The 26,544-nt window shown below is 47.7% G+C and overlaps 1 protein-coding gene and 1 pseudogene across 1 annotated transcript; one reads left to right on the plus strand and one right to left on the minus strand.

Annotated features, from left to right (window-relative positions):
- On the plus strand, positions 1–26,544 carry LOC137352009 (tumor necrosis factor receptor superfamily member 5-like). Its single transcript, XM_068016987.1, has 9 exons — positions 1–156; positions 7,176–7,443; positions 11,400–11,525; positions 17,536–17,643; positions 18,838–18,987; positions 22,008–22,092; positions 23,529–23,614; positions 24,920–25,036; positions 26,030–26,544. Exons 1-9 carry the CDS (start codon positions 1–3, stop codon positions 26,170–26,172), a joined length of 1,239 nt encoding a protein of 412 aa, XP_067873088.1. The 3' UTR covers positions 26,173–26,544.
- Positions 6,398–6,506, minus strand: LOC137352288 (U2 spliceosomal RNA; annotated as a pseudogene).

The raw sequence follows: 26,544 nt of genomic DNA on the forward strand, positions 1-26,544 counted from the left end.
ATGCTGAGCTGCGGTAATTCCACACTCCTGCAGAAACAGGAGGTCGCTTTTGACCTTGGCGAGGTAACCCCGGGAGAACAGCCGAAACCCGTGCTGAAACTCACCCAAAAACAAAACGCAGTATTCACCGAGGAGAGGGACATGACGGATGTTGAGGTTAGGGACAGATGTTTGATTACTCTAGGTCAAGTCGGCATAAGGAGGGAGGAAGTGTTTGGTATTCTAAAAGGCATTAAGGTGGACAAGTCCCCAGGTCCGGATGGGATCTATCCCAGGTTACTGAGGGAAGCGAGAGAGGAAATAGCTGGGGCCTTAACAGATATCTTTGCAGCATCCTTAAACACGGGTGAGGTCCCGGAGGACTGGAGAATTGCTAATGTTGTCCCCTTGTTTAAGAAGGGTAGCAGGGAAAATCCAGGTAATTATAGACCGGTGAGCCTGACGTCAGTGGTAGGGAAGCTGCTGGAGAAGATACTGAGGGATAGGATCTATTCCCATTTGGAAGAAAATGGGCTTATCAGTGATAGGCAACATGGTTTTATGCAGGGAAGGTCATGTCTTACCAACTTAATAGAATTCTTTGAGGAAGTGACAAAGTTGATTGATGAGGGAAGGGCTGTCGATGTCATATACATGGACTTCAGTAAGGCGTTTGATAAGGTTCCCCATGGTAGGCTGATGGAGAAAGTGAAGTCGCATGGGGTCCAGGGTGTACTAGCTAGATGGATAAAGAACTGGCTGGGCAACAGGAGACAGAGAGTAGCAGTGGAAGGGAGTTTCTCAAAATGGAGACATGTGACCAGTGGTGTTCCACAGGGATCCGTGCTGGGACCACTGTTGTTTGTGATATACATAAATGATTTGGAGGAAAGTATAGGTGGTCTGATTAGCAAGTTTGCAGACGACACTAAGATTGGTGGAGTAGCAGATAGTGAAGGGGACTGTCAGAGAATACAGCAGAATATAAATAGATTGGAGAGTTGGGCAGAGAAATGGCAGATGGAGTTCAATCAGGGCAAATGCGAGGTGATGCATTTTGGAAGATCCAATTCAAGAGTGAATTATACAGTAAATGGAAAAGTCCTGGGGAAAATTGATGTACAGAGAGATTTGGGTGTTCAGGTCCATTGTTCCCTGAAGGTGGCAACGCAGGTCAATAGAGTGGTCAAGAAGGCATACTTTTTTTTTTATTTCCAAAATATACTTTATTCATAAAAATCTGGACAAATTACATTGCCAAACAGTTTCCAAACAGCACCAAAAAATACAAACATTGCAAGGGAGATCAGTTTCCTTCAATACTGTCATGAGTTTCTTCCCAACCCTTCCGTTTCACAATTGTCATGTCAATTACAGTTTTACATTTACAGCAATTGAGAATATTAACGATACAGTTCGAGGGGTTTCCCATTGATCCATTCCCTCAGTCCAGCTTGGTGGGGGAACCTTACACTGTGGTCTTTCCCCATTGAGCCTTTGCTGCGGCTGCCCCAAGCTTTAGTGCGTCCCTCAGCACGTAGTCCTGGACCTTGGAATGTGCCAGTCTGCAACATTCGGTGGTGGACAACTCTTTGCGCTGGAAGACCAGCAAGTTTCGGGCAGACCAAAGGGCGTCTTTCACCGAATTGATAGTCCTCCAGCAGCAGTTGATGCTTGTCTCGGTGTGCGTCCCTGGGAACAGCCCATAGAGCACAGACTCCTGTGTTACAGAGCTGCTTGGGATGAACCTTGACAAAAACCACTGCATCTCTTTCCACACCTGCTTTGCAAAGGCACATTCCAGGAGGAGGTGGGCGACCGTCTCTTCCCCACCACAGCCAACGTGGGGGCACTGTGCGGAGGGGGCGAGACTTCGGGTGTGCATGAAGGATCTGACAGGGAGGGCCCTTCTCACCACCAGCCAAGCTACGTCTTGGTGCTTGTTTGAAAGTTCTGGTGATGAGGCATTCCGCCAAATGACTTTGACGGTCTGCTCGGGGAACCATCCGACAGGATCCACCGTTTCCTTTTCCCGTAGGGCCTTGAGGACATTCCGTGCAGACCACTGCCTGATGGACAGGTGGTCAAAGGTGTTTTCCCGCAGAAACTGCTCCACGAAGGATAGGTGGTACGGCACCGCCCAACTGCATGGAGCGTTCCGCGGCAATGTGACCAGGCCCATCCTTCGCAACACCGGGGACAGATAGAACCTCAGCACGTAGTGACACTTGGAGTTTGCGTACTGGGGATCTACACACAGCTTGATGCAGCTGCACACGAAGGTGGTCATCAGGATGAGGGCCACGTTGGGTACATTTTTCCCGCCCTTGTCCAGAGATTTGAACATCGTGTCCCTCCGGACCCGGTCCATTTTAGATCCCCAGACGAAGCGGAAAATGGCTCGGGTGACTGCCACCGCGCAGGAGTGGGGTATGGGCCAGACCTGCGCCACGTAGAGCAATAACGTGAGCGCCTCGCACCTGATGACCAGGTTCTTACCCACAATGGAGAGAGATCGCTGCCCCCACATGCCCAACTTTTGTCGTACCTTGGCTACTCGCTCCTCCCATGTTTTGGTGCACGCCCCGGCTCTTCCGAACCATATCCCCAGCACCTTCAGGTAATCTGACCTGACGGTGAAGGGGACAAAGGATCGGTCAGCCCAGTTGCCAAAGAACATGGCCTCGCTCTTGCCGTGGTTAACTTTGGCTCCCGAGGCCAGTTCGAACTGGTCGCAGATGCTCATCAGTCTGCGCACGGACAGCGGATCCGAGCAGAAAACGGCGACGTCATCCATGTACAGGGAGGTTTTGACCTGAGTGCCTCCGCTGCCTGGGATTGTCACCCCTCTTATGCTCACATCCTTCCTAATAGACTCAACAAAGGGTTCAATACAGCAAACAAACAAGACCGGGGACAGAGGACAGCCCTGTCTGACGCCAGATTTGATCGGGAAACTTTCCGATTCCCACCCGTTGATTGAGACTGCGCTACTGATGTTTGTGTAGAGCAGTTGGATCCAATTGCAGATTCCCTCCCCAAACCCCATTTTGGAAAGTACGTCCATCATGTAGGTGTGCGATATCCTGTCAAAAGCCTTCTCCTGGTCCAGGCTGATGAGACAGGTGTCCACCCTCCTGTCCCGTACGTAGGCGATCGTATCCCTGAGTAGCGCAAGACTATCAGAGATCTTCCTGCCGGGTACAGTACAGGTCTGATCGGGGTGAATCACCAACTCCAGAGCAGACTTGACTCGACTGGCTATGACTTTGGACAGAATCTTGTAATCAACATTAAGCAGTGAGATGGGCCGCCAATTTCTGATTTCTGCCCTCTCCCCCTTCCGCTTGTAAATGAGGGTGATGATGCCTTTTCTCATGGATTCTGACATGCTGCCGGCCAGGAGCATACTCTCGTATACTTCCAGCAGGTCCGGGCCAACCCAGTCCCACAGGGCCGAGTACAACTCGACCGGTAAGCCGTCGCTCCCGGGAGTTTTACTCGTCTCGAAAGACTCGACGGCCTTTGTCAGCTCGTCCAGTGTTAGCGGCTTGTCCAGTCTCTCCCTCCTGCTGTCATCTAAGACCTCTGTGATAGATGAAAGGAAGGACTGGGAGGCTCTGCTGTCTGTGGGCTTCGCGTCATACAGCCCAGCATAAAAGGATTTGCTGATCCTTAGTATGTCGGACTGCGAAGACGTTACCGAGCCATCTTCTTCCTTCAGGCTGCTGATAACAGAGCTCTCTCTGTGTACCTTTTGGAAGAAGTAACGCGAGCACGTCTCATCCTGCTTTATGGAGCGGACTCTGGACCGGAAGATGATCTTGGAGGCCTCCTTGGCAAAGAACGAGGCCTGCTGGCTCTTCACCTGTTGGAGGTCCTCCTTGACCTCGACCCCCATTCACTGCAACCGGAGTAGATTTTGCATAATTTTCTGGAGTCGGGACAGTTCCCTCTGTCTCTCTCTCGCCTTCTGAACACCTTTGTGGATGAAGAACCTCTTGATGTTCTCCTTAATCGCTTCCCACCAGTGAACTGGAGACTCAAAGAGGGGTTTCACGGTCCTCCAACCTTTGTAATCCCTTTTGAGTTCCTCAACGTTCTCTGGGGTCAGCAGTGTCGCATTGAGCTTCCACGTCCCTCTGCCAACCCGCTGGTCGTCCTGTAAGTGACAGTTGGCCAGTAAGAGGCAGTGGTCGGAGAAGAACACCGGCTTGACGTCGGTGGATCCGACCGTGACAGCACGGGACACAAACAGGAAGTCAATCCTGGAACGGGCAGACCCGTCCGATCTTGACCATGTGTATCTGCGCTGCGCTCCGTCTGCAGGTTTGCTGAAGACGTCGTGCAGTTTGGCATCTTTAACTGTTTCTATTAGGAATCTGGACGTAGCGTCCTGTTTGCTGTCGTCACTGCCGGATCGTCCAGCCGCATCGATGATGCAGTTGAAGTCACCGCCTAGGATGACCGGCCTGGACGTCGCCAGCAGCAGTAGGAGCTGCTGGAAGACGGTCAGCCGCTCGCTGCGTTGTACCGGGGCGTACACGTTGATCAACCGGAGCGGAGCGTTGTTGTACATCACGTCTGCTACGAGGAGGCGGCCGCCCACCACCTCCTTAACTTCGGAGATGGTGAAGTTACCTCCCTGCAGCAGAATACCCAGGCCGGAGGAACGGCAGTCATTACCCCCCGACCAGATCGATGGCCCGTGGGACCACCATCGCGACCACTGCCTGTAGGTGCTGAGGTGTGGTATTCCACACTCCTGCAGAAACAGTAGATCAGCTTTGACCTTGGCAAGGTAATCCAAGGTTGAAACACATCGCGTAGTAGATTTAATGCTACGCACATTAATGGAAGCAATTCTTACACCCATTTTTTACTAAAAATTAGTTGTTGCTTCCCATACCATTTGTCCTCGCTAGTCCCAGTCCTTCGGGATGTTCCTGCATACCCATCGTGTGCGCAAGCAGTTTCACGTTGGTTGGGCTCAGAAACCCCTCCTGATTTTTCATGCAGGGTTTGTTCCGCTCGGGTGACATCGGGGGGGGTCTTGTAGGCAGAGGGGATTGGGTTGTCCTCTGCTGCTTCCATCTGTTCCTCCTCGAAAACATCACAGCTCCCGGTCTCCCGGAGCTCAGGTGCGCCAGATGTGTCTTTGCTCCCGGTGTCCCGGAGCTGAGATGCGTTGGCCACGTCGTTACGTGTGGGGCATTGGGGTTGGGGCACGCCGGGCCCATCACAGCTTCCAGTGCCCGGGGGCTGGGATGCTTTATCATCCATCTCGGAGTTCTGCCGCCTCTTTTGAAGGGGCTGTCGTTCCAGCATTTCCCCGTCCAGTGAAGAGGAGTTGTTGCAGTCTGATTCAGAAGAAAGCCTCCTCTTGCCACTGGTTTGGGTGGTGGCTTTGGGATGTTTTTTCTTTGTGGTTTTCCTCTGGACCACTTGCCACTGACCTGTTTGTCCATCTGCTGCCTCCTCCTCCATTGATTCTGTCTGTGGAGGAGGGGTTTCCGGGCGCTGGGTAGGTGCTGGGTCGTTGGTTTCAGCTGCCTCCCCTTCCTTCTCAGGTTGAAGTTCCTCACTGCGGAGAAGGTTGCTGGTCTCCATTCGAACAGCGGACGCCTTCGTCGAACCTTCTCCCGGCCTTTCCTTGGACCTTGCCGCCTGAGCATAGCTGAGGCAACATTTGGGGCAGGTCTTGTAGAGATGGCCTGCCGCACCGCACAAGTTGCAACACTTAGTCTGCTTACAGTCCTTGGTCTGATGGCCTTCCTCCTTGCAGTTCTTGCAAACAACCGTGCTGCAGTTGGCTGCCATGTGACCAGATTTGCCACAGGTGCGGCAAACTCTGGGCTGCCCAGCGTAGACCAAGAAGCCTCGACTTCCCCCGATAGCGAAGCTGGAGGGAGGGTGGATGATGGCTCCACTGGGATCTACCTTCAAGGTCACCTTGACCTGCCGCTTGCTGGTCCAAATCCCAAAGGGGTCCTTGACATCAGTGCTGCTGCCGGCCACCTCGACGTACCTGGCGAGAAAGGTGAGTACATCCACCACCGGAACATGGAGGTTGTAGAGGTGAATCGTCACCACCCAGTCCCGTTGTGACGGAAGCGTGAAGAGCGGCTCCGCTGTGAGGATCGACAGTGGCGCCCGGTCCCCTTTCTCCTTGAACGCCTTCAGGAACTTGATGCATCCCGCCACGTTCCGGAACGTCACGTCGAAGTATCCACTGCTGGGGAAATCCTGCAGGCAGAAGACGTCCGTCGCTTGAAATCCGCAGCAATCGAAGAGAATTTTCTTGATGAAGAAGGTGCGATCGACCGGTGCATCTCCTTCCTTGTCCTTCACAACCACCCGAACGGTGTTGCGCACTCCCTGGCCCGAAGCTCGAAAATTGGTTATAGCCATTTTACTCAAAGCTTCCCCAGGAGCAAAAGGCAATGATCATGATCTCTTCTCAATCAAATAAGCACTGATAAGAACAGATACTACACTTGATCTTAGCCAAAAGGCCGAGAAGGCATACGGCATGCTTTCCTTCATCGGACGGGGTATTGAGTACAAGAGTTGGCAGGTCATGTTACAGTTGTATAAGACTTTGGTTCGGCCACATTTGGAATACTGCGTGCAGTTCTGGTCGCCACATTACCAAAAGGATGTGGATGCTTTGGAGAGGGTGCAGAGGAGGTTCACCAGGATGTTGCCCGTTATGGAGGGTGCTAGCTATGAAGAGAGGTTGAGCAGATTAGGATTATTTTCATTAGAAAGACGGAGGTTGAGGGGGGACCTGATTGAGGTGTACAAAATCATGAGAGGTATAGACAGGGTGGATAGCAAGAAGCTTTTTCCCAGATTGGGGGTTTCAATTACTAGGGGTCACGAGTTCAAAGTAAGAGGGGAAAAGTTTAGGGGGGATATGCGTGGAAAGTTCTTTACGCAGAGGGTGGTGGGTGCCTGGAACGCGTTGCCAGCGGAGGTGGTAGACGCGGGCACGATAGCGTCTTTTAAGATGTATCTAGACAGATACATGAATGGGCGGGAAGCAAAGAGATACAGACCCTTAGAAAATAGGCGACATGTTTAGATAGAGGATCTGGATCTGCGCAAGCTTGGAGGGCCGAAGGGCCTCTTCCTGTGCTGTAATTTTCTTTGTTCTTTGTTCAAACAACCACGACTCACACTCACTCTGGAAGAACGAAAACGACCTGCCAGGGCCACACCTTCAAGTAAGCGTCTCCCACAGACACAGACGGGCCGGTTTCAACCCTAAGGTCAAGTTGACTCAGCGTTGCTTTAAAAGGAGGAAGCAGCCTGCTTACCCATCAGTGTTGCGGTTTTCTTGTGCAGTCTGCTTCAGTGTAATGGAGTTGATCAGTGCGCTGTTGCTCCTCGGTGTATCTGGGGCATGTTCTGCTGCCGTTGGACGAGCCGAGTCTCCGCGTTGCTCCAAATGTCGACCAGGTGAGAGATGAAGACTTTGCAAAGGCAAAAAGAGTGAACTGGGTCATGGGAAATGCGGTCCTTTCCCAACGCGACACAAGTCAGTCTTAGAAAAATAACAAGCTGGGTGCAATATGAATTGGGCAAAAGTAATAATTCATTCCAATACGGAGAGGCTGAGTTTAGATGGTGCTATTCCAATAGACACTAACCCGTCCGTTTCAATACCTTCGCTTCAAAAAAAAGTGGACGGAGGAATGTCCGAAAGGTTTGCCCTCTAATTTTGACAGCAGCCTGGTCTAAGTTTTAATGTTTCCGTCGTCCCTTTGAATAGATGTTTATTTTTGCAGTTTAATTGTCCCGTTTTCGTATTGTCTTACTTTGACTTAAAAATATAAGCAATATTCACTTAACATTGGCAAATTAATTTTATTATGTTGTTAATACGTACAAAAAAGTAGTTTTCAAATCTCCACTTTGCTGCACTGAAACATGTTTCAAATTATAAAGCCTTTACGTGTTTTACAAGCCCTCATTCGGGTTCAGTATTCTGGTATGATGTACTTATTCTCTTTTGAAATGTGCCACAACATCATAAAAATTGTTCACAAATTAATTGGCTGAAAATTATATGGCGTTATATTTACTGGTGTGTCTCCTAATCTCTTAAGACTTGTTAACTTTTATTTTAACTGTAAGGAGAACACCCCCAGGCCAAATCTAACTTACTGCGAATGAGCATGAATGGGCATGAATTTGTGATCTTGACATTGCGGTACCTGAGGGTGTGATGTCCATGAGATGTCAACAGCAACAACTTGTAATTGTATAGCGCCTTTGACGTGATTATAACATCCCAAGGTGCTTCACAGGAGTGTTATAAAGCAAAAATTGGACACTGGGCCACATAAGATGATATCAGGACGGATGGCCAATAACTTGGTCCAAGCGGCAGATTTTAAGGAGCATCTTAAAGGCGGAACAAGAAGTAAAGAGGCAGAGGTTTAGGGAGGGAATTCCAGAGCGTAACGCATTGGCAGCTGAAAGCACTGACACCAACAGCGGAGAAATTAAAATTAGGAATACTCAGGAGGTCAGAATTAGAGGAGTGCAGATATTTCAGAGTGTTGTGGGAGAAGATTAGAGATAGGGAGTGGTGAGGACTTGGAGGGATTTTGAAGCCAAGAATGATCATTTTAAACTCGAAACGTTGCTTAACTGGGAGGTCAGCAAGCACAGGGGTGATGGGTGAATGGGACTTGGTGTGAGTTAAGACACGGGCAGCAGAGTCTTGGATGAAGTCAAGTTTTACAGAGGATAGAATGTGGGAGTGGTTTTAGAATAGTTAAGTCTGGAAGTAACAAAGGCATGGATGAGATTTCAGCAGCAGATGAGCTGAGGCAGGGACAGAGTCAGACAATGTAATGGAGGTGGAAATAGGCTTTGTGACATTGTACATATGTGGTCGGATGCTTGTCCTGGGGTCAGTTCTGGCACCAAGGTTGCAAACAGTCTGGTTCAGCCTCAGTCAGCAGCCTGGATAGGGATGGAGTCGGTAACTAGGGAACAGAGTTTGGAGGGGGGATGGAAGACAATGGCTTCAGCCCTCCCAATATTTAATTTCTGATCATTTCAGCACTGGAAGTTGGATAAGCAGTCTGATAATCTAGTGACAGTGGAGGGATCAAGAGAGGTGATGATGAGGTTGAGCTGGGTGTTATCAACGTGTATGTGAAAACTGACGCTGTGCTTATGGATGATGTTGCCAAGGGGCAGCATGTCGATAATAGGAGGTAGCCAAGGATAGATCCTTAAACTGAGGTCCTGTCTGTCTATTCAAGTGGGGCATTGACGATTTCATGGTACAATTGTTGGTCAAAAATGACTCGGTCAATACTGCCAAAAAGGATCAGATCAGCAGTCATTCATCTCCTGGCGTGTTGCTGGCACTGAATGGTGGAATTCATTTTGTGGAGCAAAACTTCTGCAGCTGTTTATTTGTGCAGCCATGCCCTCAGCTACACCTTTGTGCTTTTACTTTCAGCCATCACTTCCCTGGTATGGCCTCCATCTTCACTCCGTCTAGTCCAAGGGGTGCATATTTGAGCACATCTGATGCACAACCACATTGTTTTCATGTGTTTCCACTCTTACCTGTCCCAAAGAATCCAGTGCATTTGAAAGATGACTTCTCCTCCAGCTCCCACATGGTCACCTCTGGAGTTTCCAAAGGATGCGTCCTCGGTCCCTTCTCATCTACATGCTGCCTCTCGATGATATCACCCATCAGTACGGGCAGCTTCCATGTGTACGATGAGGACATGCAGCTCCACTGTTTTATCAATTCCCTCATCCCCATAACTGTCTCCATGCTGTCAGACATTGTTGTGGATGAGTCAAAAGTTGCTTCAGCTGAAGGGTGGGAAGACTGAAGCAATTGTTTTCAGACCCTGCCACCCAAATATCTGCCTACTACACCTCCACAGCATAGCTTGCCTCCACCCTTATCTCACCTTGTTGCCATCAAAACTCATCATTATCTTTGGCACCTCTATACATTTCCAACAAGTCCTTCCCAGTTTCCACCTTCAAAAACTTCAAATGGTCTAAAACTACAACCCTCACATACTATCCTGCTCTAAGCTTTGCTTGCCCATTTTTACTAACTTACACTGGTTCCCATACCCCAATGGATTAAATTTTGAATTCTCGTCCTCAATACAGATCCCTCCATACTCTCAATCCACCTCAGCTCAGCAACCTTCTCCAGCATTAAATCTCCTGCTGCATGCTCCAGCCTTCTCACACTGGCCTCCCATACTTAGCACCCACTCCATTTCACTCCACAAAGCACCTTGGGATGTTTTCTATGTTAAAAGGTACTATGGAAACAGAAGTCGTCAACTTACCATATGCATTGCCCGGGGAGATCCCGTTTGTCGTTACAAATTGCATAAACCTGCAATAATTGCTGCAGCTGAGGTTCTGAAGAATAATGTGACCACAGCAATCCCTGTGAAAATGAAAAGCTTAATTGCTAATGCGTGCGAGGGAGGTGAGTTTGGAGAGCTACAATATTGCCAGTAATTACTGCATACTGTGGCTCCACAGTGGGGCATTTTTTTTAATCATTCATGGGATGTGGGAGTCACTGGCCAGGCCAGCATTTATTGCCCATCCCTAATTGCCCTTGAGAAGGTGGTGGTGAGCTGCCTTCTTGAACCGCTGCAGTCCTTGGAGTGTAGATACACACACAGGAAGGGAGTGCTGTTAGAAAGGGAAGCCTATGTTCTGAATTTTCTCTGTTTATTTAGAGACTAGCAACAACAATGGAACAGCTGCTGTCTGTACTCTGGTCATATTTGGAACATGCGGATTCTCGCTGTGACACCAAGGGGTGGGGCAACAACAGATCAACTGGAGTCTGCATAGAACAACAAATTTCCAGCTACATCCCTCATGTTCTCAGGGGCTGTTTTATGAGTTTCCAGCACAGCTGAGTTACAGATTCTCTCTGCAGTGATTTCCTGAAAGTCTGGAATAGATTTTTTGACAGGACTTTTTTGCCTTTCCCAGGAGCTTATGTGGCTTGGGGGAGGGCTGGGTGGAGGGATGTAGTGTTTAGTCATGCTGCTTCGTGGCTGGGTGCGGGGGCAGGCTTGATGGACCAGGTGGGCTTTTCCTACCCGTCTGTTACATCACTCAGAGTAGCAGCAGGTAGAATGGCCAAGCTTGACATCTTTTAGCCCATGGATGTTTGGAGATCCAATATCCAAAAGAAAGCCATCAGAGTAATGAGAATGTAACTAATCATATCAACTGTATTCCCGTGGAGAGGTGATCATTGCTCAATGCGGATAAAAGACTTTTAAAAAGTCCACCTAACCACAGCTGTCTTATTACAACCTAACAGGAACTGGCAATCATTTTAGATGATTCCTGCTGCACTACTAATGATTATTATATTTATTTTCCAGGTACCTTTGTGCAGGATGGCTGTACTACGGCTTCAAATTCCATTTGTGCACCGTGTCCTGCTGGATCATACACTGAGCATTGGAACAACATGTTTTCTTGTTTCCGTTGTATTGACTGCAATGATGGTAATGCTGCAAACATATTAAAAGTTCAATACTCTTCTTAAAATATATGTAGGTATGTGTTCCCCCTCCACCCCATGTATAATGCCTTCATCCGATGTGAATGTGAATAAGGATACTCTGGTCAAGTTGGTTGGCTCGTCAAGAAAGTTCCCCTGGCTCCAGGCCCAGAAACACCGAAAAACGCTCACAAGTGGGCAGCAATGGGCGTAAAATCGGGCATCAGCTCCTCCAACCCTTTTACAGCATGTCTAATTTCCTTTGGGTGGGGAATAAGGCACTTTATAAACTGGAGATACCAGTGCAAAACCTTGATTCTTCAACTCTAACCACAGCAATCAAATCAAAGCAAAAATCTGGCTCTCTAATTCGATTTATCCTGGGCAGGGTTTTTTTCCCCAAGTGGAAAACCAGTCTGGTAGCTGCCTGGAGGTGTGAGCAGATGACCCAACCAGCTTCTGGGTCCCCCAACATTGCACGAATGAGTGAAACACACTCCTCATAGACGATGTGCCCATTAGGAGTTGGAAAATTGGTCAATGCTGCAGATTCTTAAGGGCTTGCAACTGTTCCCATTAACCGATGGTACAAGGACTAGAGGACACAGATTGAAGGTTTTGGGCAAGAGATACAGGGGGAATGTGAGAAGAACATTTTTACGCAGCGAGTGGTAATGACCTGGAACTCGCTGCCCACGAAGGTGGTGGAAGCGGAGACAATCAATGATTTCAAAAGGAAATTGGATGGGCACTTGAATGAAATAAACTTGCACGGCTGCCGGGATTGAGCGGGGAAGTGGGACTGGCTGGATTGTTCCGCGGAGAGCCGGAATGGACTCGAAGGGCCGAATGGTCTCCTTCTATTCTGTAAATGACTCGATGACTCTAATTGGAAAATTGCATTGCAACTACATCACTTATTCATGTGGTACCTACCTGTTTCAGGAGCAGTGGCTGCCAGGAGTTAAAACCCACTTCTTTCCCCACCTGACCCAGCAAAAATTAGACATGTTGTAAAAGGGCCGTTAACTTGGTGGGACGAACAGATTCCTGCCTTTACGCCATTATTGTCCATTGGTGAACATTTATTGGTGTCTCTGGGGTCTGGAATCAGTGAAATTTGCTTGATCAACCAACTTGATCAGCAGGACAGAGCTGTTTCCACTGTTTTCCACACTCCTCCCCCTCCCAAAAATCAATCTCTCCCCTCACCTTCATCCCCATTCAAGTTTCCAAATATGTTTTTGACCCTTCCCGCAATCTACACACCTAATTGAAATGTATGATAACCGAGATTAGTGGCACCGATTACCAGTAAAATTTTGGTTTTTATGCTTGCAATGCGCTCGGAGTATATAAGGGATACATAAGGTGCAGTCGTTTCAGGGATCAGCTGAGATTGGCGGAAGTGAGGAGTCTTTACATGAGTTTAGAGTTTCACAGATGATCACTGCAGCTGCCAGTGACTTTTCGGAGTGTTTTTTTTTGGGATTCAACCGAGACTCCCTTTGTCTTGCTTCTGATGGCATGTGGGGCCGTGTGTGTGTCCACTGGGAGATTTATGTCCCTTCCACCTATAGTGTGGGTTTGTTAGGTATAGGTGTGGCATTACCTATGAGCCTAGTATGCCACCATCTTAGAGGATATGCAGGAGAGGATGCAGGAAAGAAGAGTTTTTTTTTAATTCATTCATGGGATGTGGGCGTCGCTGGCCAGGCCAGCATTTATTGCCCATCCCTAATTGCCCTTGAGAAGGTGGTGGTGAGCTACCTTCTTGAACCACTGCAGTCCATGTGGGGTAGGTACACCCACAGTGCTGTTAGGAAGGGAGTTCCAGGATTTTGACCCAGCGACAGTGAAGGAACGGCGATATAGTTCCAAGTCAGGATGGTGTGTGACTTGGAGGGGAACTTGCAGGTGGCAGTGTTCCCATAGATTTGCTGCCCTTGTCCTTCTAGTTGGTAGAGGTCGCGGGTTTGGAAGGAGCTGTCTAAGGAACCTTGGTGCATTGCTGCAGTGCATCTCGTAGATCGTACACACTGCTGCCACTGTGCGTCGGTGGTGGAGGGAGTGAATGTTTGTGAATGGGGTGCCAATCAAGCAGGCTGCTTTGGCCTGGATGATGTCGAGCTTCTTGAGTGTTTTTGGAGCTGCACCCATCCAGGCAAGTGAAGAGTATTCCATCACACTCCTAACTTGTAGGTGGTGGACAGGCTTTGGGGAGTCAGGAGATAAGTTACTCGCCGCAAGATTCCTCGCCTCTGACCTGCTGTTGTAGCCACGGTATTTATATGGCTACTCCAGTTCAGTTTCTGGTCAATGGTAGCCCCTAGGATGTTGATAGTGGGGGATTCAGCGATGGTAAAGCCATTGAATGTCAAGGGGAGATGGTTCGATTCTCTCTTGTTGGAGATGGTCATTACCTGGCACTTGTGTGGCACGAATGTTACTTGCCACTTATCAGCCCAAGCCTGGATATTGTCCAGGTCTTGCTGTATTTCTACACGGACTGCTTCAGTATCTGAGGAGTCGCGAATGGTGCTGAACATTGTGCAATCATCAGCGAACATCCCCACTTCTGATCATATGGTTGAAGGAAGGTCATTGATGAAGCAGCTGAAGATGGTTGGGCCCGGAACACTACCCTGAAGAACTCCTGCAGTGATGTCCTGGAGCTCAGATGATTGACCTCCAACAACCACAGCCATCTTCCTTTGCGTTATGTATGACTCCAACCAGCAGTGAGTTTTCCCCCGATTCCCATTGACTCCAGTTTTGCTCGGGCTCCTTGATGCCATACTCGGTCAAATGCTGCCTTGGTGTCAAGGGCATTCACTCTCACCTCACCTCTTGAGTTCAGCTCTTTTGTGCATGTTTGAACCGAGGCTGTAATGAAGTCAGGAGCTGAGTGGCCTTTGCGGGACCCAAACTGAGCGTCACTGAGCGGGTTATTGCTAAGCAAATGCCGCTTGATGGCACTGTTAATGACACCTTCCATCACTTTACTGATGATTGACAGTAAACTGATGGGGCGGTAATTGGCCGGGTTGGACTTGTCCTGCCATTTGTGTACAGGACATACCTGGGCAATTTTCCACATTGCCAGTTAGCTGCCGGTGTTGTAGCTGTACTGGAACAGCTTGACTAGGGGCACAGCAAGTTCTGGTGCACAGGTCTTCAGTACTATTGCCGGAATATTGTCAGGGCCCATAGCCTTTGCAGTATCCAGTGCCTTCAGTCATTTCTTGCTATCACGCGGAGTGAATTGAATTGGCTGAAGCCTGGCCTCTGTGATGCTGGGGACCTCAGGAGGAGGCCGAGATGGATCATCAATTCGGCACTTCTGGCTGAAGGTTGTTGCAAATGCTTCAGCCTTATCTTTCACACTGATGTGCTGGGCTCCCCCATCATTGAGGATGGGGATATTTGTGGAGCCACCTCCTCCAGTTAGTTGTTTAATTGTCCACCACCATTCACAGCTGGATGTGGCAGGACTGCAGAGCTTAGATCTGATACATTGGTTATGAGATCGCTTAGCTCTGTCTACTGCATGCTGCTTAGGCAGTTTGGCACGCAAGTCCTCTGTTGTAGCTTCACCAGGTTGACACCTCATTTTGAGGTATGCCTGGTGCTGCTCCTGGCATGCCCTCCTGCACTCTTCATTGAACCAGGGTTGGTCTCCTGGCTTGATGGTAATGGTAGAGTGGGGGATATGCCGGGCCATGAGGTTACAGATTGTGGTTGAGTACAATTCTGCTGCTGCTGATGGCCCACAGCACCTCATGGATGCCCAGTTTTGCATTGCTAGATCTGTTCGAAATCTATCCCATTAGCATGGTGATAGTGCCACACAAGACGAAGGAGGGTATCCTCAATGTGAAGGCGGGACTTCGTCTCCACAAGGACTGTGCAGTGGTCACTCCTACCAATACTGTCGTGGACAGATGCATTTACGGGCAGGCAGATTGGTGAGACCGAGGTCAAGTATGTTTTTCCCTCTTGTTGGTTCCCTCACCACCTGCCGAAGACCCAGTCTAGCAGCCATGTCCTTTAGGACTCGGCCTGTAGTGGTGCTACGGAGCCACTCTTGGTGATGGACATTGAAGTCCCCCACCCAGAGTACATTCTGCGCCCTTGCCACCCTCACTGCTTCCTCCAAGTATTGTTCAACATGGAGGAGTACTGATTCATTAGCTGAGGGAGGGCGGTAGGTGGTAATCAGCAGGAGATTTCCTTGCCCATGTTTGACCTGATGCCATGAGACCTCATGGGGTCCAGAGTCAATGTTGAGGACTCCCAGGGCAACTCTCTCCCTACTGTATACCACTGTGTCAGCAGCTCTGCTGGGTCTGTCCTGCCGGTGGGACAGGACATACCCGGGGATAGTGATGGCAGTGTCTGGGACATTGTCTGTAAGGTATGATTCTGTGAGTATGACTATGTCAGGCTGTTGCTGCTCTCCTAACTTTGGCACAAGCCCCCAGATGTTAGGACTTTGCACAGTCGACAGGGCTGGGTTTGCCGTTGTCGTTTCTGGTGCCTAGGTCGATGCCGGGTGGTCCAGCTGGTTTCATTCCTTTTTATTGACTTCGTAGCGGTTAGATACAACTGGGTGGCTTGCTCGGCCATTTCAGAGGGCATGTAAGAGTCAACCACATTGCTGTGGGTCTGGAGTCACATGTAAGCCAGACCAGGTAAGGACAGCAGATTTCCTTCCCTAAAGGACATTAGTGAACCAGATGGGTTTTTACAACAATCGACAATGGTTTCATGGCCATCATTAGACTAGCTGTTTAATTCCAGATTTTTCATTAATTGAATTCAAACTCCACTTTCTGCTATGGTGGGATTCAAACCCATGTCCCCAGAGCAATACCCTGGGTCTCTGGTCCAGTGACAATACCACTACACCACCACCTCCCCAATGATTCAGTATTTAAGGAGAATGCACCACGTCATATCCCCACCTCAATATAGAGGCAACACAGGTCCTAGGATGGCATTGTGATATCAGTGTGTGCTGCCAGATTTGGACCCTCCCAAAGCTAGCCGCAATGGAAGATTAGCAGGCGTTATAAGGTGAGGGTTTCTGACTCGACCCAATGATTTTGGTGAGGAGATGTGCATTAGGCAGGTGTTCTTCACTGAAGAGGCACCGGGACGTTGTGCCATCTACTGAATGAGGACCTGCAGCTACAGGCTACCTGCCCACAATGCTCTCTTCGTGACTATGAAGATGATGATTGCACTTGACATTTATGGCACTGGGTCATTACAGGCAGTAACGGAGTGGGCAGGGGTTCTCTCCATAATAGTAACAAGGTTGCTGTACAGGCATGCATTCATCATGAGCTTTAGGGCAGTGTATTTCCCCTAAGTGCAATCTGAGGGCCAGTATTTTGAGAGGTGTTTGGCCGCACCTATTCTACATGATGGTCATTGACTGAGGTGGTCCTCCTCTCACAGCAGCTTGCTCCAGGAGGGAGCTTCTGCCGCTTGCATCTCTAAAACTTGTTCCTAGGAATTCTGGTGTTGCCTCCTATGTGACACTGGCATGGTGCTCCTGAGGAGGCGACTGAAAGTTTGCCATATGCTGCTCACTTGAGAGGCCACCGCCTCAGGCGTGTCTCCATTTCCCTGGGCTCTGGATCTACGTCCTTGCTAATCAGAGATACTATGCATCTTGACGATTGTTACCAAAGGTACATTTTATAGAATCTCACAGCAACGAAGGAGACCCTTCAGTCCGTCATCCCTGTGCTGGCTCGGAAAGAGCTGTCCAATTTAGTCCCATACCCCAGCTTTCTCCCCGTAACGCTGTAAATTCGTCCTCTTCAAGTACATGTCCAGTTGCCTTTTGAAAGTTACGATGGGATCGATTCCACTTTCAGGTAACGTGCTCCAGATCTTAACAACTCTCTGTGTGAAGAAAACTGTGTCCAATACAGTTTAATCATAAGTATCTAATTTTAATAAAGTGCATACAGCATTAACAGAACCTCGTATTCCTACAGAAGGAATGAAGTATAAGAAAAACTGCACAATGACCTCAGATGCCCAGTGTGAATGCAGGGAGGGTTATGTATGCGATGATGAAGATTGCAGGAGCTGCATTCTAAAAGGTAAGCTTCATTATGACTTGTCTAGGCCTTGGTGACTGAATGTTGCAGTTAAACCAAATGATTAAAACCAAATTCGTGGATGGTGACACCATTCTCCTCATTGAAACCTCGCCACCTGATTATATTTTGCACCTGCTGCCCTGTCCTCATTTCTTTCCTCCTCAGCCACTGCGCTGGGCGACTCCTCGCTCTCAATGATTTCAATCTTCATCTCAGCTCCCCTTACTCTCTCTCCTCTGAATTTATCGCCCTCACCAAACCTCTCCTTTAATATAAATTCTCCTACCCATATTCACGTCTACCCCCTCAACTGCAGCCTTCCTACTCCTAAGGGTCTTGATCACTGTTAAGGCAATCTCTGACCATTTCCTTGTATCTCTCACTACCACATGACCTTCCCACTTTCAAAATCACTCCCTTCTCCATCCGTGCTTGGAAAAAGTTCTCCCCCAAAGTAATTTACAACATACTTTCAAATTACAGTGTGCTTTCAGATTCCGACTGACTAGCCTTTAGCATTCCATTCAACACAATAATTCTACAGTTCTGTATCTACACAGCCCCTCTTTCACATTCAACTTTGATGCCCTTGTCCGCAACAAAACTTCTACCTGTACCAAGTCATACTCCCCCATCGCCCCTCTCTTTGTTGCACTACATTGTCTACCAGTCCCCAAAACTTTAAAATTAAATCTCGCATCCTTGTTTTTAAATTACTTCATAGCCTCTCCCCTCTCTATCGCTGTAATCTTTTCCAGTGCTGCAATGCAACCTCCCCCCCGACCCCCACAAACTCTGCCTCAGGCCTCCTGTCCATCCTCCCCTCCTGACACTCCAGCACTGGTGGCTGTACCTCCATTCCAACACACCGGCATTCCCTTCTTAAAGCCCTCCGCCTCTCTCTTTTTAAGACCCTCCTTAAAACCCACCTGTTCTACCAAGCTTTTGATCACCCCTACTAATATCTCTGGTTTGGTGTTCAAGTTTTCCTGTGCAATGTATTTTTCTACATTAAATCTATGTTGTTGCTGATGATAATTCAACAATTGACAGAACACCCACCAAATGTCATCAGGAATACCCTGTCACATGAGCGGTTTACAAACATGCCTTTACTCAAGGCTCACTCAAAGTCAATTCTACCCCATAAATTTGAACAACATTTTCTGATTCAGTAATTCTCAAACATTTTAGGCCTGAAGAGCACAAACAACTCTGGCAACAATATTCCCTGGGTTTCAGCGACGGAGGGAGAAGTTGCCATCAGGAAACCTGGAAGTACAGGGTCCACCAAACAGATTTCCCACTCGGAAGCCAGCCTGAATACCCACAGCCCAGCATCAGGTAAGTTTCATGGTCATTGTGGGTGGAGATTGTGGGTATGGGGCTAACCCTTAAGGAGGGTTTTAAAAAGAGACAGAGGCGGAGGGCTTTAAGAAGGGAATGCAGGTAGAGCATGGTTAGAGAGCTCGGAGGTCGCTGGGGTAGTGGGTTGGTAGTGGGGAGCCCTGAGATTGTGGAGCGAGACATGGGGAGGGTTGGTGATTGGGGGGGTGTCGGGGGAGAGTGTGGAGGTGGGGATTGTTTTATAGGTTGGCTTGATGGACCTGGAGAAAACACTGCTGCTGCTCCAGGCCCACAAGCAGTGCTGTAAAGGCCATTACCTGATAGATCTGGCCTTCTCGCCTCCTTTTACCTGCCGGGTTGCGTGAAGACAGGAAAAATGGCCAAAATGGGCAACAGAAAAGAAACCCTCAAAAATGGAGCCCACCCATTCTTAGGGGTTAACATTAACCCCGCTGTCTCTCTCACCCCCTCAGCTACTGATACTGAGAGTGGTAAGTCTGCAAAACAAAAGTCTCTCCTGACCTTCACTCCTGTTTGTTTTCTCTGTCACTTTCTCTCTACCTTGTCAGCTCATGGTTCTCCTTCTCTTCCACTGTTTTCTCTCACCTCCTTTACTTCTGTGTCTCTCTCTGCTCCACTTCTCTTTCCTTCCCCTCATTTTCATATCTTAGCTGTTCAGTAAGACTAATTGAACAGCTCTTTCAGAGAGCCAGAACTGGCACAAAGGGCCGAATTGCCCCCTTTATGTGCTGTAAGATCCTATGCTCCCACATTTAGTAACCCCCACCCTCACTTTTGTCGCTTTCCCTCTCTAATCTGTGCTTCTTCTTTTTGGTTTTCCCTTTTCATTCTGGTTCGTAGCTCTTTCTCCTTATTTTTTTAGCCTCTTTAATAGTTTCTTTCCCCTCTCCCTTGTGCAGCATTGGCAGTGCCACCAGACAAACCAGCAAAGGGCAGCATGGAGAAGACAAGAGAGCAGAATTAGCCTGGCCATATGGCAAGGAGTGCCACTTTATAAATGAATAACTAACAAGCCTCGCTGGTGTTAAATATTGGTCCGGATTTCTCAATCATTCTGTGTAACCACAGCACAGTAATATCCAGTCATTACACCAATTTACATTTATATAGCACCTTTAATGTAGTAAAATGTAATCAGACAAAATTTGACACTGAGCCAAAGAATGAGACATAAGGACAGGGGACCAAAAGTTTGGTCTTAAGGAGTGTCTTAACAAAGGAGAGAGAGGTAGGAAGGTGAAAAGGTTTAGGGAGGGAATTCCGGAGCCTAGACAAATCAAGGCACGGTCACCAATGGCAGTACGAAGGAAGTGTGAAATACACAAGAGGCCAGACTTGGAGGAGCACGGAAATCTTAGAGGGGTGTCAGACTGGAGGAGGCTACAGAGATATGGAGGGACCAGACCATGGAGGATTTTGAACGTGAGGGTGAGAACCTTAAAATCAAAGAACAAAGAACAGTACAGCACAGGAACAGGCCATTCGGCCCTCCAAGCCTGCGCCGATCTTGATGCCTGTCTAAACTAAAACCTTCTGCACTTCCGGGGACCATATCCCCTCTATTCCCATCCTATTCATGCATTTGTCAAGATGCCTCTTAAACATCGCTTTCGTACCTGCTTCCACCACCTTCCCCGGGAGCAAGTTCCAGGCACTCACCACCCTCTGTGTAAAGAATTTGCCTCGCACATCCCCTCTAAACTTTGCCCCTCTCACCTTAAACCTATGTACCCTAGTAACTGACTCTTCCACCCTGGGTAAAAGCTTCTGACTATCCACTCTGTCCATGCCGCTCATAACTTTGTAAACCTCTATCATGTCGCCCCTCCACCTCCATCGTTCCAGTGAAAACAATCTGAGTTTATCCAACCTCTCCTCATAGCTAATGCCCTCCAGACCAGGCAACATCCTGGTAAACCTCTTCTGTACCCTCTCCAAAGCCTCCACGTCCTTCTGGTAGTGTGGCGACCAGAATTGCACGCAATATTCTAAGTGTAGCCTAACTAAAGTTCTGTACAGCTGCAGCATGACTTGCCAATTTTTATACTCTATGCCCTGACCGATGAAGGTAAGCATGCCGTATGCCTTCTTGACTACCTTATCCGCCTGTGTTGCCACTTTCAGTGACCTGTGGACCTGTACACCCAGATCTCTCTGCCTGTCAATACTAATAAGGGTTCTGCCATTTACTGTATACTTCCCACCTGCATTAGACCTTCCAAAATCGAACTTCTGCCAGCCGGAGGTCAATGTAGGTCAGTGAACACGGGGACTTGGGATATGCGTGTTTAAAAATCTCACTACAAATAATCCTCCTCCATTGTTGAGGCTGAAAAGAAGGTCATTTATCTGACATCTGACTGTGTTATAGCTGAGCTGATGTTCCTCACTTTGAGGATTTAAAAAGTCCCATAATAATTTTTGGTTGCATTATTAAATGCACTGCCTGTTGTGGTACTGAGCCATATGAAGCAAGAAGTCCCAAGTTTGGTCCCTAGTATTCTGACATTGAAGGGTGGCAGACTATTTAACCAAGGGTGTCATCACAGTTGAGCCTTCACATGAAATCGATGAGACACATTCTGCAGTCCGGGTTACTAAAGAGCAAAATGACTGACTATCCTCCTGCTTGTCTGGGGTGTCAATTGGCTTTAGTGTTTCTGGGCTAGAGGGAGAAAAATTGCTCAATTGCCTTGTGTCCCAAGCAGGAGAGCACAGGGATATCAGGATAGAGCTGGGCTGTGGCAGCATCTCTGGCCAAGTAGTCTACCAGCACTCACTGTCACAGGCAGGATGCTTGGAGTAAATGGAGAAAAGAAACTAGGGAACAAAGAAGCATGTCTGAATAAACTGAAACTTCTCAGTTTCAAAATGAGCACGGATCAGGAGTGTTACTCTGATATGAATCTAAATGACTTTGATGGTAATTTTCTGCTGCTGTAATATTTTGCCTGGATAAATGTGTGTTACTACTGACAATGTGATGTGCTCAATAGTTTTAGATGAAGTTGTGGAACACATTCCTTGCTCTCTGGGAACATATTCCGATACAGGGACTGAGCCTTGCCGACCATGGACCAAGTAGGTGTTTGGAGCTTTGCTTAATATTTATGCCTGTCAATTTTGTTTCATTGTTATCAAAACAAATACTAAGTGATCCTGAAAGTATGTCTAGTCATTGTTATTGGGCCATTTCCTGGGTTTTTCTTTTATGTAATTCATTGAAACTGGACTTTCCTGCTTTGTGACACATTTGTTTTCTTGTTAAATGACTAAGATAAATTCTTCCAGTTACTCAAGGTTACATTTTTCATGCCTTGGCTTCTCTAAAGGAATAATAGCCAGAGGCACAACACACCTCGCTTGCCATATTTTTTTTAAATTCATTCATGGGATGTGGGCATCGCTGGCTATGCCAGCATTTATTGCCCATCCCTAATTGCCCTTGAGAAGGTGGTGGTGAGCTGCCTTCTTGAACCGCTGCAGTCCATGTGGTGTAGGCACATCCACAGTGCTGTTAGGAAGGGAGTTCCAGGATTTTGACCCAGCAACATTGAAGGAACGGTGATATAGTTCCAAGTCAAGATGGTGTGTGACTTGGAGGGGAACTTGCAGGTGGTGGTGTTCCCATGTATTTGCTGCCCTTGTCCTTCTAGTTGGTAGAGGTCGTGGGTTTGGGAGGTGCTATCTAAGGAGCCTTGGTGCATTGCCGCAGTGCATCTTGTCGATGGTACACACTGCTGCCACTGTGCGTCGGTGGTGGAGGGAGTGAATGTTTGTAGATGGTGTGCCAATCAAGCAGGCTGCTTTGTCCTGGATGGTGTCGAGCTTCTTGAGTGTTATATATATATCTTGTCTCCCTCCCTCAGACACTATCGTAAATCTCAGCAGTGTGTGTTAAGATTTGCAGAGTCAAAATATATCTATGTTTCTTTTTCCCACCAACCCCCTCTCCATTCTGATCCCCACTGTCTCTCCCTTGCTGAGGCGATGCTCAGTGTATTTCTAGGTCTTTGCACAAGTGACCTGGATATTGAGAGTGGACAGGATGTAATTCTGTAATTGTAACTCAGAAACAACCCACTCCGCATTGAGAGGTCCTTTGTTCAGGCCACTCAAGTGTCTACATTTGGGTCCTTCTTGGACAACCCCGCTCAGTTACTATCTTAACACATAACTAGGTATCTCCAAGAGCCATCACAAAACACCACAAACTTTTCTATTGGCACTGCACTTGCAGTGCGCATCAATAAGCTCATTGGATACAATTTTCTAAATGAGGAGAAATGTGAAGGGTCTTTCACGGTGAGTTGTGTAGCCCAGCTCAGATTCAGGATGAGCAATGCTATTTTGGGGAGGAGAAGGAAAGGATTTGCACCTGTCCTGCTCTGAGGACACTCAGGTTAGGAATTTGTAAGCCGAATAGTTTTGAAGATATAAACCTGAACAGTGCCCTTGTGAATGCCTTTTCATTCCTTTTCAGTAATGTACTCTTCATTCATTTTTTTTGTTAAAAGCTGTACTGCGCTGGACTATTTTGAAATTAAACCTGCAAGTCAAACCAGTGATACTATTTGCAAAGCCAGAAAGGCCACCGACAGAGGTAAGCTGTGTTTAAAAAAACTCACATTTGCGTCATATGGTGAATTTGTTCAGTTTAAAACATTCTTCTCTTAGACTGTCTCATCAGTCACTCCTAAATGTCCACTGCTCCAATCACCCCACCCTTTTATCACCCCACCTTAATCACCCCTCCACCCCAATCGGCGTTCTAAGTGTTTGGTGTTGTGACCAAGTGTTTGATGTAGGATTTGCGCAGTCGTCGCACAGGCTGTGTTTTAAGTAGAGTCTTGTGAGGAGAAAATTATAGAGGAGGAAACCACAACCAGGTTTGCTGTACTGTTATAACAGAAGGGTGATATATGAAAGAATAGAAAGGAGCTACTTATATCAGGCTTCCTTCAAGTGAAAGTTGTGTGCATTTTCTTGCTTACTTGATGACCTGGATTTATTGGGCACTTTGGGGCATTCCAAAGTGCCACATGTAATGAAGGACTTTGTAGTGTAATAACAGTTGTTTCGTAGGCAAACGAGGCAACTGTTGCACGCAGCACGATCCTGTGTGGGACAATGAAGAAAGGAGCGTGCACACTAACTCATAAATTAGCAACAATAACTTGCGTTTATATAATGCCTTTAAAGTAATAAAGCGTTTCACACGCGCATAATCAGACAAAAAAATTGATGCTGAACCATAGAAGGAGACATTTGGAAAAGGTGACCAAACACTCGGTCAAAGAACTTTTAAGCTGAGTCTCAGAGGTTTAGGGAGGAAATTCCAGAGCTTGGAGCCTGGGCAGCTGATTGCACAGCTGCCAGTGGTGGAATGAAGCAAATGGGGGAGTGCACGCGTGGCCAGAGTTGAAGGAACGCAGAGTTCTCGGAGGTTGTATCATGTCTGGTAAATAACTAACAACATCAAATGTGTGTAAATCCCAATTACTCAGTGAATAAATACACCACACCCATGTTCCCGCTAGGCTGCATGCATTTGCAGCAGGTACCAGCCAGGCCTTGTTTTGTGTTAAATACCCCGCAAAAAAATGTTAAGGTACCACACGTTGAAGAAACTGGCCACGCAGATCAGCCTAATTTTACCACAGCGATGTAGTCCCGAGCCATTCGGATCAAACTGTCTTGGTTTAGTTAGGTCCCAGTTAACTGATCTCATCTTGGTCAGTAGCACGGCGAGCTACCGTTGACCACAATACACCTGGGAGAGAAAGGGGGGACATTAGCCCTATCCCAGGAGAGTCAGTGGTTTTGAGAGAAAAGTCAAGTGAAATTCCTTCATTGGTGCACATTTTACGCATTTTCTAATTCATTTCTGGTTTCTCCCTGACCAAAGTGAAGGCAGCAATAATTGCTGTGGCCTTTATCAGTTTCTTCCTGCTGTGTCTATCATTTGGAATGCATCTAGTCATATGGAGGAAGAACAGAAGGAAAGAAGTTAAGCTGTTGCCAGGTACGTAAAGACTCTATAGACACTTCCTTCTCTTTGGTTTCATAACCAGTCAAGAACACCAATTGGAGTTTGCTCAGTGACCTGCTGAGTGAAACATTAAATTACTGGAGTACAAAGCCACACACAAAGGTTCCAGGTGCTTGAGTACCCAGCCTGTGCTCAGGTTAATTAATCAACAGTTGAGTATCCCACCTTCTGGGATAAAGGTATGTGAAAGAAAAATGAACTAAGCTCCCAGCTCCTCTGCTGCACATGTGGATATGTGGACATCAGTGAGGGAACCAGGCAGCCATGGCTGAAGAGCCCTTTGACACATGGGCCTGGATTTTAGCTCAGAGATGTGTTTCGTGCTTGAGGAGTGGGCCCCGTTTTAAGATAAGGAAACCCAGAAATACGGGTTTCCTGTCTACAGCCAGCCTGATTGACAGGCTGGAGGCCTATTGGGCGGGGAAGCCTACAGCACCCGGCTACAGCTAAGGTGGACTGAGAGCAGGTAGGCCTATTGGGGGGATGGGGGTGATTATGTGTGGAGAAGGCTAATCATGGTGGGCCGATGGAGGTCCGATAGTAGTTGGGCGAGCAGACAGATCCCGGGGAGTTGGGGGGTGGGTGTGAGTGCAGTTTACTGGGTAGTTTGTTGGACTTGGAGCAAACACTCCTGTGATGTCTATGCACACACACAAAGAATGGTCAACTGGGCCAGGTACTGGAGAACATCACCCATTTTCCAGAAACAGTAAGTGCTTTCAGGAGAGGAGAGAATTGTGGTGCCTTTTAAAAACAAATTATTCAATACATTGGCCTCTATATGATAAGTAGGACCAGCGTATCGGAACATACTTTCACAATTTGGTTCAAAGTACCAAAATATGTCGTCACAAAATTGATCACAATGTTGCTATAAACAGCAAATAGAAGGGTTCATGCAGTTGGGACAACCATATTTAGCTGTGCATTTTTTTAAACTTCCCTTTTCCTTTTGCTCCGTGACAGCTGAAATGAGCCCACGGCAGCTGAATGGGTCGATGGAAGATGCTTGCAGCACCCACTTCCCAGAACAGGAGTGCGGTGGGTTATCACATGAAGAGAGAAAGACCATCGATCAAACCTACGTTGCTATCAGTTGTAGTTACTGATCACTTCTTGTGTGAGGAAGACTTATTTAGACAGATTGTGGGTTTATTCAGGTGCCGTTGTGCCACTGTGGGCCAGAAATTGATGTAATGGTGGGTTTGGTAGCAAACATCAGGTAGATTTCTGTGCTGACTCTTACTGTATATTTGTGCTGCAAATTGCTAGAACGATGGTTCCATACTTGCTCGGTGATCTCAATGTCACATCTGGGACCTCGTGAACATCGCACCCAATTGGCTCATCTCCATTGGCCAATGAAAGGGAAGGACAGAGAAAGAAACAGAGCAAAAGATGGCAAAGGAAAGAAAGTAGATTAGAGACAGACCAAATATTGGAGCAGAAAGAGGAATAGAGATGGAAAGGAGAGTGGGTTG

The sequence above is a fragment of the Heterodontus francisci genome, chromosome 37 (genome assembly GCF_036365525.1).
Source record: "Heterodontus francisci isolate sHetFra1 chromosome 37, sHetFra1.hap1, whole genome shotgun sequence".
Taxonomy (NCBI): Eukaryota; Metazoa; Chordata; class Chondrichthyes; order Heterodontiformes; family Heterodontidae; genus Heterodontus; species Heterodontus francisci.

Excerpts from the sequence above, each read along its gene's own strand:
- LOC137352009 (XM_068016987.1), top strand. The coding sequence starts at position 1 with ATGCTGAGCTGCGGTAATTCCACACTCCTGCAGAAACAGGAGGTCGCT. Across the intron at positions 17,644-18,837 it reads CAGGAGCTGCATTCTAAAAG|GCCTGAAGAGCACAAACAAC; the intron begins GTAAGCTTCATT and ends CAAACATTTTAG. Across the intron at positions 18,988-22,007 it reads TACCCACAGCCCAGCATCAG|TTTTAGATGAAGTTGTGGAA; the intron begins GTAAGTTTCATG and ends TGTGCTCAATAG.